Source organism: Augochlora pura, chromosome 11, assembly GCF_028453695.1.
Source record: "Augochlora pura isolate Apur16 chromosome 11, APUR_v2.2.1, whole genome shotgun sequence".
NCBI classification, from domain to species: Eukaryota; Metazoa; Arthropoda; class Insecta; order Hymenoptera; family Halictidae; genus Augochlora; species Augochlora pura.
In genome coordinates this window covers 11062632-11077440 of record NC_135782.1, presented here as the reverse complement: position 1 = coordinate 11077440, position 14809 = coordinate 11062632, and the positions used below count along the sequence as shown (strand labels likewise).

The window sequence follows — 14809 nt, the reverse complement described above, 5'->3', positions numbered from 1 at the left end:
TTTTGGTAATTATTCACTGTTTAAGAAAACGCGGTATTTTTGTTCCAATGTTGCTGAGAGTCTAGATGCGATACCTGGGAAGTAGGTTAGGTTTTATTTTGAGGATTCATTGTTTCGTGGACGTTGGACAATGATTGTACCGCGTGTGGGGCATACGATAAAGGGAGAAACTTTAATAGTTATATATATATATATAGTTATATAATTTTGTAGATCGAACATAATAATATACTTCAATTTTTTCAAATTCATTTCATTGTTCTACTAATTTAAATTGCAGTTACTTAATTTTATTTTTTTCTTAGTTTATTTATCACTAAAGGAATCTGCTGTTACCAGATTATATTGTTTTGTTAACCCCTTGCCTTATGACTTGATTTCCAACTGTGCGGGCCTTACGACGCCTCTAAGGCGTCTTTTTCATGTTCGGCCCGATAGACTTACGACGCCTCTGAGGCGTCATTGAAAGCAAAGGGGTTAATTCCTAATAACACATTCTCCTATTATATGAGTATGAAATAATTTCTTTACAGTGTACACTTTCTAAGGAGCTTAAAATAACAATATATGTTTATTACGTGGAATAAAGCCATACCTTAGTCATTGAAATCTCACCTATATCAACCTTCTCAATACATAAAGAATTTAAAATAGGAGTTCGTAAAATACGTAACGATAATATCTATTCCAAAATAAAAATGAATTTTTACATAATGGAAATAAAAATTAGCTGCCGCAATGGATAAAACGAAGTATAAGGAAAAACCATTACGTGAACAGTAGTTTCGCGTTGTGGATTATCTCGAGTAAACGTGTCCGAGCAAGACAAACGAGGAAGTAGCGACAGGAATGATGGAAGCTAGCATTATTTCAAGCAGGCGCATCCGAACGACAGGATTAAATGGCAAATACAAATAGAATAATAGCACCGTGAATCGCGAAGAAAATAATTACAGTAAAAATTGTTACGAGGTCAGAAACCGTATCCACAATTATGTCTGCGAACATAAAGACACTGCTTACTTTCTGCTAACCGGAAATTGCAAGACAAGCCAGTTGTAGCCGCTCCGCGAAGCCCACAAACACGACCGTAACGAGGCAAAACAGCGCCCAATAAAATCCATTATCCATCCCTTTCATACTCTCATCAGGAAATAACAACTCTACTGATAAACGAATCCGAAGAAACTAGTTGCCGGCGAACAAGTACCACGGGAAACCTATACATCAAAAGCGTAAAAGAGCAAACTGTTTGAAAACGAAAGAAGAGGATCTTCGAGAGGACGAAGATGATCTATTGTCATACATCTTCTACTTCTACTTCTTCTTCTTCGTCTTAACCATCTGCGACTTCGAATTTTCTTCTATCTTTATGTCCTCATAGTCTTGTAAAGATCGTCTGACATTACGGTCGAGGATTTACACCTTCATCGTTCGCTGGCTGGTGTATTTAGTTTAAACTTTTTCTGTCGAGATTTCTTTAAGCTGCTAAGTCAAAATAATACGTATATAACATGTACAAACTAATGGAAATAATTAGTAATGTGTTTTAATTTATTTTTATATATTGGGTTGGCAAATAAATATATGGAGTATTGTTTTTGTTTTATAACGACGACTTGTGTATTAATTAGTAAAGTGAGCAAACTGTTTAAGAGATCTTTTTCAGCTCTATAAAACTGTTGTATTAGCTTTCTCGAATAATTTAATTTTTCATGATTTTTGAGGCTTAGAAATGGAATATCTGGAAGGTTAAAATTAGCATTTTTAATATCATATTTATTTTGACAAAATCACATGTTTGCAATTTCATGAATAAGATATACAGTTCTGATGTTATCACTGTGTCGACATTCGAATTGCAAAGGATTAAGTGAACGATTCTTCCTGAGTTTAACAGTTTGATAGGTTAACTAGATTTTTGAAAATCTGTGTTGATCAAAAGCTTTAGTTTTGCGTACTTTCTATGTAATTAACTATCGCTAATATAAATCCGCCATCTTTACTTTCCATACCAACAACGAACCTATTTCTAAAACCAAGTTACTTTCAATTAGGTTTTCAAGCTGTTCACTTTTCAACTAGCTTTATTTGTAAATCTGTGTATTCTCTATCTTAATGTACCATCGTCGCAAAAGATATATAATATAAATATATAAATATATTTTTCTTATAACCCCATTGTTAAAACCGTCAATCCACTATTTCTATATACCATCATTGAAACAATTTTTAAAGACCGAATGCATCGGAATTAAGTCTTAGAGTTGATTTATTTATCATCTAGATCCATTGGTAAATCATTCACTCCTATTTTTATGTAGCAACATTAAAACAATTTTTAATGTCCACGTACTTTGACACTCAGTCTTAAAGATCCATTACGTTGTCAAAACACAATAGGAGAAATTTCCAAAAATATGATGAGTTCTCGTTCTGAATGGAGAATTAAAAGTCAAAAGGATTTGAGGTTCAAACAATAAAGGTTCGAATATGATACGGCAAGGACAGAGGACGTGGATGAGATAAAGTTTGAGGATGAATCAATGGAGAAATCGTGGGTTCATAAAACATTTTGGAATGTTTCATAAGAAGATAAGGAAACGACGTTGGTATACAATATAACGTTAATAATAATAATAATAGTAATAAATCGCAACAAAAATAGTAATAATTATACTGCGAATTTTATGCGAAATATGAATATTCTACGGCCGTACAAGTAATAATACTCACTTTAGAATTTTCTTAATATATTAATGCCTTTCTATTATTTAAACCTTCTACAGCTTCAAATTAAACCTACTAATTTTGCCATAAATGTATAAAATCCGCAGTCTATTAACAATAACACTAACAAGAATAGGAATAGCTCTAATTAAAACGAAATTAGTGATCCAAAATATGATAAATTGTTAATTTCTCTCGTCGCTTAATCGTCAAATCCGCTAATCCCCTCCCTTTGTGTGCCATTAACGAAACAATTTCTAAAGGCCAGATACTTTTGATTCAGTGGTAGAGCTAATTTCCTCCGAGTGTACATCAATTAAAGCAGCCGTTGAGTCCGAAACGGAAATTTCATGGAACGTGTATCCACAGTCTTCAATTTCGTGTAATCTCATCCATTACATTACTCGAAGGTCGCGGAGAGTTGTCCCACACGGAATGAGCCGCGTGTACATACATATACCGAGATGTAAAGACCAAGAGATGAGAGAGAAAGAGAGGAAGAAAGAGAGCGAGAGAGCGAGAGAGAGAAGGGTTATTTTATTTATCGGTTGGTCAGCAGCCAGCCTGGCTACGCCTGCAGAGTCTCGCAACTATCGCTTGGTTCTCGAGAGAGAAAGAGAGAGAGCGAGAGAGAGAGAGAGAGAGAGAGAGAGAGAGAAAGCGAGACGAGAGAGAAAAGGGGGCAGGGAGACTCCAGGCCGGACCGCGTCTCGGTTCTTCGGCTCTTCTGGCATCGAATGGTTCGGGGAACGGCGGAAGAATGCATCCATCGGATGCATCGGTGCAACAGCAACAACGGCGAACAGCGCGTTTCTTACGAGGCCTTTTTTCCTGGGTCCCGTCTCTTTCTCTCTGGCCGTCTTTTTCTCTTTCTCTGGCCGGTCGCGCGAGCGTCCGGCCCCATTAGCAGTTGGACGAGCCATCATTCAATAATGCCTCTCAATGCCTGTGCGACCGTGTCCCCCGGGCTATCCGTGTGCGTCGGCCACGCGTGTCGTTGCACGACTGATAATCGTGCGCCAGTTTTAACTGGCCGACTCGCGATCAAATTCGGCCCCAAGTCATCACCCCCCATTCCTTCGCTATCGGTACATTGACGCAAACTGTGCGGAATTGGTCGCGCGATCGGGTCGACGATATTTCCGGAATGCCTACAGTTTTTCTGACCAAAGACGCGATTGCACCGAGGCAACACTATGCGAGTCATCTCCTGTACATGTCCCATACTGTTCGATAATATGCAATCTAAATAACATTATGTTCCTTCTTCTTTGTTCTTGTTACTCCTCTAAATAGTTAGGGCTCGTGTAAAACCTTTCCATTTGGGCTATTTTACGCTAAACTGTCAGCTTCATTGCAAGTGTATACAGCTGCATTAGTTGACCTTTTTTAACCCTTTGCGGTCGTATGTCTACTCTCAGCTACCAAAGCAGTTTATTTATTTTTTTCATCTTTTTTATTTTTACATAAAATTAAAACATATCATTGTGTTACGTATGTTTAAACATTAAAACGGAGTTACTCAATTTTGTTTTTCCTTCTTTTACTATTGTTATCTTATTACTGCCCACTGAAAGAAAATTAATTACGACCAGCATGACTTATGTATAAGTTTAATACAACCACAAAGGGTAAACTCATTTTCGGACCCACTCTTTCTCGCGTTTCTTATGGATTTCACATCAAACACATTTTCGAGATTTCCTTATTGTTCTTTCTCACGATATTTTCTTGATGCTATTGTGTTTTCTACTTCATGAAAATTAGAATGATACCACCGTTCTCCGAGTTCGAGATTTTGTTTGGTGTATCTGTTCTACTTGCCGACAGTTGTTCTGGAGTGTGTTATTTCTTTTCGCGATGAAAGAAATATATAGAAAGAGGACTAGAAGTTGAGAATAGAAAAGAGAGAGGAAGAGATAGAGAGAGAGGAATAGTCGGAGAGAACAATTTAGGAATTGAGGAAAATAAATGAAAGAGAAATAGACAGAGAGAAAGATTAAAAAGAGTTGGGAACAATGAAAGAGAAAATAGAAAGAAATTGACAGAAAGATAGAAAATTAAAGAGAAATAGAGAGAAAACCTAACCTACCAACTTTATTGCAACTATACTCAGCTGCATTTAATTCGTCCATGGTTGACCTTCTTCAACTCATCTTCGGACCTCCTCTTTCTCGCGTTTCTTATAAATCCCAAATTAAAATCCTTTTTAGGATTTCCTTATTCTAATTTCTCAGTGTCTGAACAATCTAGCGCCATTTTCTTAATTTCATTATGTTTGTTACTTCATCGAAGTCACAACGATGCCATCGTTCTCTGAGTTTGAGATTTTGTCTCGTGCATCTGTTCTACCTGTCAACAGTTGTTCTGGAGCGTCTTATCCTTTCTCGCGATGAAATAACATTTATGATTGGATAACGAATCGTCTCTGGTTTGTCGGCCAATCGCCCCGACGAACAGATGAATGATATTATGTACACATGCAGGCTCTGTAATTTCATTCGTCGCTCGAAATGTGAGCGACTGTCAACGAAGAGAGACGCGATTGACAGTGAAATCGTAAATGTCAGATTACGATCGACATCGCGTGTCGTGAACGTCAGATTACGATCTACATTGTGTGTCGTAATTCGTGGCCAAGAATGCACAGAATCTGCACTATCACAGCATAGCGAATTATTTTATTATGATCTGATTTCATTATTATCGAATACAATAAGAAATTAATACGTAATAATTTGTCTTATACTAATTTGGTACTAATTTTTAACTAGAAACTCCGAAATTCGTTTTAATTGTTATGTATTGATAGACTAGTATTTCCTATAGTAAATTTTTCGATTTTTTAGTTTCGATTTCATTGATCGCTTAACTTAAACTATAATAAAAATTGTAATCAATTTTCATAAAGCAGATTTTATTGAACTGAAAGAAAAATACATTTCATGGCATCTATTTTTAATCCACTGAAATTATTAAAGAGAGCATTATTATTAAGCCGCATCTATGATTACTTTCATTTTGCATAAAGATCCATAGTCCAGTTACAAGTCGATTTATTTGCAAAATAAATGAATGTACTCGTCGAAGCACGAACGAGCACAGGTAAGACAATAGGTAAGGAAGCTAAGAAGTTCAAAGGCGAAAGTCACGAGCATAATTCGCTGGACCGATGCGATGATTTTACAAATATTTTCTACTGCAGCAGGATCCAATGTCGCGTGTCCGCTCGCGTGATTTATCATGTTGCTTAAGTCTTTCGTATTTATCACTTCGCCACTTTGGCACGTGTGTAACCGGTTCCGACGTGTGTTGCTTTTAACAAATTTCATGAAAGCTTCTACGAAACAGTTCCGCTGAATTATGACGTGAGAATATGAAATGGATGGCAAAACGGTGCTCGCATACTAAATTTCCTGTTACATTGTTAGGAAACGTTCGTGTACGCGTTTAACACCGCTAATTCGATTAACGAAAGTCCGATTCGATTAGCGAGTGAGCTATCGACAACAGATCACGATTTTAAACCCTTGCCGCACTTTGACGAGTCTGACTCGGGATGGAAATTGCTAGGAATAAATTATTGAGTATGGATATTATTCTGTACTTTGATATTGGAATAAAATTGTAATCCCTTGTTATTAATATTTAAGCATTCGAGTAAAATCGGGCACGGAATAAACGTTAATGTTCTGTAGAGAAATTATACTAATTGAAAAATTTCTAGTCGCAGTGACTGTGAAGAAAATGATACGGCAAGGGGTTAATGCGTTGCGTTTAAGTCGGAAAGCAAAAACAAAATTACGATTTCGATTTCGATTTTATGTTAGATTTGGTCTTAGTTATTTTTTAATTTTTGTTAGATTTTCTAAACTATAAAGGAAATGATTGTCTTGACCCTACATGTACTGCCCTTTTAATCGTTTAATTTTTTAAATATTTAATACCAAAAGTTGTTATAGAGTAATTTTCTTAGACAATAAAATGTAAAACAAGAATAGATAAGTAAATAATTATGAATAAGGATCGCGAAAATGGTTTTCCTTTAATTTTTAATAATAAAGTAGCTTTGATATTTAAATTCTTGCACATTGTGTGAGACTAATGTTACCTCTTCTTGTAAGAAAGGATACTGCTGCGACGGTCTATTCAGATCGTTAATCATCCTCTTGCTTGTGGTGGAAAGATGTAAGTAGGTCAACATACGATGAGGTTCATTAGAGTTAATTGTAATATCCTAATGTGGAAACTGAGCCCTTTAAGGTAACACGTCTAAGAAATCGTTGCAACGGTCGGGCAAAAAAAGAGAGAAATCGTTTCTTCTACCGAAAACGCATCGATGGAACATTTAAATCGCTGCTTGATATTAACCCTTTCCCCTCGAAGTCTTTAACTCTAAAATAACTTCTCCGATATGTAACATTTCGCTTAATAATTCGCTTTAAATCTTGTAACTCATGCAACAACAATCACACTTTTAATAATTTTTTAAATATAAATTTTCGTAATAGAAATCTTATTTTGGAACGTGATGTGATAATTTCAGCAGTGCCTTAGAGTAACCACTCGAGTGGAAAGGGTTAATATTCGAATTAATTAATGTCTTCTTTGCTATTCAAAACTTTTGTCTCAAGGCGTTTTAGAAATATTATTTAAGTAGATTTATGGTAAATATAAATTTTCAAGTCTTGTTTAAATATATTACGTTCTTGTAACGTGATGAAAGTATTATAAATACTGCGTCAAAAAAGATAATTTAAACATTTCTTGTGAAATTTGCAAATGGAATAGATAATTAATTTAATCGTTAATAATTTTAATATCGTCATTAATTTATTAGTTGGATAAGCGTGCTTTTATTTGGTAAATTAAATACAACAAAGTCTTGTTAATTGAATAACTGTTCCTCTTTGTGCAGTTTGTATTCTTTCAATCTCGAAACGAAAGTATTTTTATATTATACATGCTGGATGCATTTCTCTAATTTGCATATTCTCCGAGTATTTGGCACGTGATATGACATAAATCAGCATATTACTACTCTAGAAACGCGTAGAGCTACTTTCAACTGAAAACTCGAATAGACCAGCTTTCTTTGATTTTATCGACAATGAGGTCTGACCTCAAATGTTGAAATTCACGTCGCATAATAGGACGCGCGTTTAAATAAATTCTATTGCGCAATGTCCAACCGACAAGCAGTGTTTTATTTATCCACCTTTTCGATTGATCGAGTTGGAGTAAGAAGAGCCTCACGTACAAATTGTGACAAATTCAATGCGATAAGTTATCATTTTATTCTTATCATTGGTTAGAATTTTATAAATTTTTCTAATAAACGACATGATATTTTAAAGAATAAAGTTCGAATAAAGCGTATTTAATTTAATAAGATGAATAAGTTAAATATAATTAATACATGATCTTTATTCCAGAATTTTTTAAATGATGTATAATAAATTTTACCGACACGGTGCTATTTTGCAAGGTTTTAACGGGAATCGGTTTATTTCTATTTAATACTTATCAGTTCCAGATAAAACGTTTGATTTACAATATAAAATTTCTTGCGCAAACAAGTGTATCAATATCTTACAAGATTGTAACAAACCGAATGATGAAGTAATCAAAAAAATACATTGTAATCTGGATATATATAAGTAAATAATTTCATTTATCAACATTTTTCAACATCATTTTTAACCTTTCAGATACCTTAATTTTGTCACAGACTTCGACGAATATAAAAAGAATAAAGAAAACAGTGTAAAAATGTTAATTAATTATCAAAAACTAGATAGTCGACTAGCAATATCTATGATTTGTGTCTCAATTAATCCAAGTCCCGTCCAAACGCACTAACAATAGACCTTCTCATTAAAAATATAACTGAAGTATGCTTAGGGTCATTTATGATTTCACTTATCTATTCTTATTAGCATACTTTTTAAAGTACTACCCTCAGACATTTTAGTTATTTTTATAAAGCTGATTCGATGCAACATGTAAGAAAACAAAATTATAGATTAAAAACTAGACAGTGAAATGACAATATTTATACTCAGGGTCCCAGTTAACTCAGCCCAAGCTTTTCGAGTCGAAGCGTTAAGTACTGTTACAAATAGCATGTCACACCCTGCGTTAAAAAGAGCTTATCGACCAAACGCAACGTGTGCACGATATAAATTCGATTAACGAAGACAAGCGGAGATTAACGAGCGACGATTATCGGGAACTGTTTAACCCGATGTAAATACAGGACGATCGCGCCCGTCAATAGGAGATAGTAGTTCGAGGCCATCTTGAGAGTGACCAGAAGAGCTCCGAGTATACTGACAGAGGTACTCAAGGTACGACACGGCAACAAGTGGTGCTCGACATACCGCTAGGTCAACACCGTCTGCGTATTCCCGTTCTCGCGGATCAAGGATGGGCATACTTTTCGCGAGGCAACTTCTGTGACATTATACCTCGAGCACCACTTAAATCTATCCGTTAAACACCATCGGCGACGGTGTGCCAAAAGCAAACGACGTCGTCTGAATTCTTTCGTGACATTTTAACCTGAATGTGGTCTAAGCGGGGCGAAGGGGTTCGAACAAAGGTGAAGGAGATGTAGGATGTTTGCGCAACGAAGTATTCCACTTAGGCCAGTTAGGGGAGAAGGGCTTTCTTTGGACGCATTGGGAAGAGTAAAAATTAAATATAGTTTAACAACCGATGCGAGAAGGTGCACTTAGGTAGGTGCTGGATTTGATCTTGCCTTTGTTTATATTTTTGAGAAATAGAGGTTTTCGAAATGTTACAATTAGTGTATTACAATGATTAAGATAGATGACTGTAGTCGAATGAAAAAGGTAAATTAATGTATTAAAAAGAATAAGGTGAATAAATATATTATAATGAATAGAATAAATAAATGTATTTAAAAGAATAAGATAAATCAATGTATTAAAATGAATAAGATAAGTAAATGTATTAGAACGAATGAAATAAATAAATGTAGTGAAATGAATAAGATAAATAAATGTAGTGGAATGAATAAGATAAATAAATGTAGTAGGCTGAATAAATCTTACTACATTAATGATCAAAATTATACTAAAATTGTTCCTATGAAATTCGTAAATGTTCATACGTTTAGAATAACATTCATAACTAATTTCTTTTTATGCAATCACGTTTTGTTTACTATCGAGTAATATCTTAATATTCTTGCTAGTAACAGTAACATCTTAACATCAGAAATTTATTACTGCATAACGCGCTCAATAACGAAATAACTAAATAAACAAACACGACAGCAGTTATAATTAAACTGAGTTTGTAACAACTAAGGTGATCTCGCATTCAACGCAAACATAATTAAAATACTACGTTGACATATTTCTTCGTATATTATGCGAACAATATTCATTTGGCCATCCTTTCAACAATTTATTTATCGCAGAGCTCTATGCAACAAATCGATTAAATATTGTTTTCTACGTTAGCAAATTTCCTAGTATTTCATACGAACGATATTCCTTTTAACAATTTATTTATCGCAGAGCTCTATGCAACAAATAGATCAAATATTGTTCCTTACGTCGTTTTCGATAATCGCTGAGAAGAAAAAACCTCGAGCTATGGTTTACGATCGAATACGTTCTAGCTGAAAATGTCTCCAAGTGATTAAAGAACGTGTTCGCTCCGCCGACGAGAAGAAGAAGGATGCCGACGGCTGAGGAACAGTGGCGAGCGTCTCTCCGCAGTCGTTATTTTGAACGTTCGTGCTCCCGGATAATTGATAGCGGAATGCTAATAACCTGGACGAGCCACGGATTATAATAAGTTTCTTGTGCGCCGTTTCTTGCGTCCGCCACTGTTCTCGCTAGCGCTGTCACAATCGATCCCTCCGTCAGCTTATCACGCCGATGCTAATTAATCGACGAGAATCTGGGTGAATAAGGACAAATGACAGGGAAGTTTTTCACGGTGTCCCTTGGCTTTTTTCATTCCGAGCCATTACACGGTGTTCGAGCTCGATCGAATCTTATTAGACTTCTTGCGTCGCCACGGAAAAGCGAACATTGTTTCAACGATTGGCCGCGGATCTTCATGGAAAATAAAAGCTTGCGCATCTGTTGCAAGAAACAAGAACTATACAGACATTTCATTCGGTTTTATTAATCATTTAGAATTATAAATGATATAATCAAATTTTTCAATACTTCTGAGAACGTTACTGTTTTGTTTACTTAGTTTTGTCATAAATGCGGACAATTGTCTGCTTAGTTATTATTTTATGCATTTATAGCGAAGAATTACAAGTAAAATACGAAATGAAGATGTTATAAGGGATTTAAAAATATTATTATGTTATGTTGTATTTGTTAATAGCATTGTTCAAAGTTGTACTTGTTATATGCTTAATTACTATGTTGTAAAGTTAACTATTTGTCCAAATTTGTATATAACTAAATGCTATTTGTCTTTGGTAGTTTGCAATCACGAACATTTTGATTCTGCACACAAATCTGCAGTCTTATTGCAAGCATCCGTTTTAATATTGAATAAATAACTGTTATCATTCAGAATTTTAAGTTTAGATCATTCATATAATAAAAGCAACTAATATTTTAATTGTAATCGATTTAAGCTGATTACTTGTTTTCAACAGTGTCGTACAATTGACACTAATGATATCCGTGCAAATGACAGTTGATTGTAGTTATGTTTTTCTACCTTGCAAAACCTGCTACAGAAAATACCTAAAGCATAAATGCATAGAAAACGTATAGTAATAAAATGAAATATAAGTTAAAACTACAAGGAGATAAAATATTTATAAAAGAATTTTACATCCGTTAATTTAGCTATAGTATTTGCAGAATTAATCCTAGAACATAACCTCCTTCCACTTTTCGACGTAAATAACATCATAGAGTTGCAACCGACTCGAAATAAAATCTTGATAATCAAAATATTATTTATTAATTTAAAATATAAAATATAAAGTCCAGCATGAATTAGGGGAACAAGTTCTAGTATTTATTTACACGTTTGCAGACGATTTAAACATATTGTCGCCGACAACCCCGTAGAAACGATCTAGGATTAGTCCCACGATTTTATTGCAATAGCTACCAATTCTTCAAAGTTCTATAGTTAGATCTGTAAAGATTTTTCCATTGCTTTGTTCCTAATGAATTAATAAAAATACGGCGAGTATTTCTAGCCGATATTTGCTAGCAGTGTGAAGTTTGTAACGAGCGGTCCAGTCGATGTTTCCCCTTCGCCGTTACGGGGTAAAATCGTCGACGCGGGATCGCGATCGCGCCAAATGAAATTGAGACTCTCGCGGAACGATTTTCAGCGTGGCCGTAAGATAAAAATTCGCCGACGACTCTCTTCCATTATCAATTTCCTAGATTGCCGGACGAGGGAAGCCGCGCGCGCGAATCGGTATCGGGACTCGGACGGCAATCCAAGCGCGGCGATTACATTTTTCTGGCCGGCAACATTCTCGATACAATGCTATTATACTTAAGATCTCTATTCCATAATTTACACGGAACAATATACAATTCCGCGCGACTGACACCGTCGATCGGCGGACTCTCGATCGCGAGATCTAATCGAGATAAACCGATCGGATAGAGGTCGCTCTCCTTGTGCCTTCGGAGCAACCATCGCGCGCCGATCGGGAAAAAATCGTGAAATTGGATCGATACCGTAAAGGTGTTAGCGAAATTGATAGCTCCGTGCTTGCTTAAAATTGTATGTCCTCGGTTAATAACAAATATCGGGCGATACCGGCAACGGTGAAAGAATCTGCAATAAAATGGCGATAATGACGATATTGAGTTTCCAATCCCACCGATATTTCGTGGACAGATGGCTATTTGAAAGTGTCAGATAAAAATTGAAATCGACCTGCAATCTCATTTTATGGCTTTTATTTCGTTACTGTGTGCGTTAACTCGCGCGTGAAGATGGACTCTGGAATGGATGTTGACATTGCATTACATTTTTAACGAATTAATAACTATGGTTATGGGAACAATATTTTTTAGTCTTGGGTAATATCTTTTGCTGAATAATCTTCTTATTGAAGATTTGATCTCGGATTGCACTTGTAAGTTTTGCAATTATTGACTGCAATTTTGAGTAATATATGTAAGAAAGTGCAGCAATTTCCTTTGTATAAACATATGTGTATATATATATAATAGTGTTTAATGGAATAGATGCATTAGTCTTTAATATAATTATGCAAAAATCTTCAACACAATTATGCAAATGTTTCCAATTCAATTATGGAATAGTCTTCAATACAATTATGCCAAAAACTATAATTCAATTGTGCAATAGCCTTCAATAGAATTATGCAATAGTGTTCAATTCAATTATAGAATAGTCTTCAATACAATGCTGCAATAGTTTTCAATACTATCAGCCAATAGTCTTTAATACAATTATACAAGGTCTTCAATTTAACTTAAATGCTCAACATCTGTAATAGACAATAATGTATTTTAAAAACGTGGTTTTACACAGTATTTTTGTTTCTGCAACGTATTTTACTTGTGTCAGAATTGAAAATAACTTTTAATAGCTCAAGCATGTAACGTAAGTCAAATATTATGTTCTTAGAAATGTTGATCAAATATTAACATTATTGTGTAACACTTTGGAAAATTTAAAGCACAAATAGCTAGTTCTGAGTTCTAAGTATCTCAGTCAATAATGATTGCTACTTGTACAATGATTGTACAGTGAGTCACGAAAGTATTCGAACGCTCCAAAATAAAAAGTTTGTCGCGAAATAAATATGAGACCCATTATGAATTACAAAATATTTTTATTCCTGTAGTAACATACACGTATCACGGTTACATATGTTACCTTTCAAGCGCCTACAATAACGTGAACAATACTTATGAAAGATGTGTTGCCGACATCAGCTAAATGGACGCCACAAAAGTATTTGAACGTTTGAAACTTGTACACAAAACAATCCTTAAATTCGACAAATTGTAAACATTCGTTGCTTCAGTTGATATTACACACTTCCCCTGTTCAGTGCTGCAAGTGTTAAGAAGATTGTGCAATTTGTATTAATAATGTGTTCAAAAAAGTCCGAAACTAACATCATTGATAGAAAATTGATAATTAAGTGGCCCGATGAAGGCAAGAGCTATACCGAAATAGCACAGTTATTAGGGAAAAGTAAATCTACTATTCACTACATAGTAAAAAAAGTAAGAACCACTGGAGTTCTTCAGAATATAGTCCGTTCAGGCCGGCCAAAGAAATTAACGAAAAGGGAAGAGAATGTAATTGTGCTTGAAATAAAAAAGGATCCAACTATTTCGGCTCCAAAACTTGCGACACTAGTTGTTGATAACTTTGGGAAACAAGTTCAACCGGAACTTTGTCGCGGAATCCTCCGTGAAAATAATTTTCATGGTCGTATTCCCCGAAAGGAACCATTTGTTAGCAAAGTTAATAAGCAGAAGAGACTAAATTTCGCTAAAAGATACGTAAGCAAGGACAAGGACTTTTGAAAACGCATTATTTTCTTGGACGAAAGTAAATTCAACATATTTGGCTCCGATGGATGCTATAAAATTTCGAGAAAACCAAATAGAGAGATGGACTTTAAAAATCTACGTCCAACCGTGAAGCATGGAGGTGGATCGATAATGGTATGAGGATGTATGGCGGCCAGTGGTGTTGCAAACTTCGTCATTATTGATGGTATATTAGATAAATATAAATATATGCAGATATTAAAGGATAATTTGAAGCAAAGTGCGGAAAAACTAAAAATAGTAGATGATTTTCATTTTCAACAGGACAATGATCCTAAACGTACCGTACATATTGCTAAACAGTGGATCGTATATAACGTACCCCACATGTTAGAAACACCTCCACAAAGTCCGGATATTAATCCCATTGAGCACTTGTGGGTAGAAATTAACAGACAACTAAGTAAATATACTATTAATTCCAAGGAAGGATTAAAAACAGCAATTTTTGATGTTTGGAATAAAATAGGAACAGATGTAACAGAAACTTTGGTTGACAG

At 35.0% G+C, this 14809-nt stretch overlaps 1 protein-coding gene across 1 annotated transcript; it reads left to right on the top strand.

Moving 5' to 3' along the window:
• The first annotated feature begins 13838 nt into the window (after positions 1-13838).
• On the top strand, positions 13839-14282 carry LOC144477163 (uncharacterized). Its single transcript, XM_078194651.1, has one exon. The coding sequence runs from the start codon at positions 13839-13841 to the stop codon at positions 14280-14282; it is 444 nt and encodes a 147-aa protein (XP_078050777.1).
• The last annotated feature ends 527 nt before the right edge of the window (positions 14283-14809 follow it).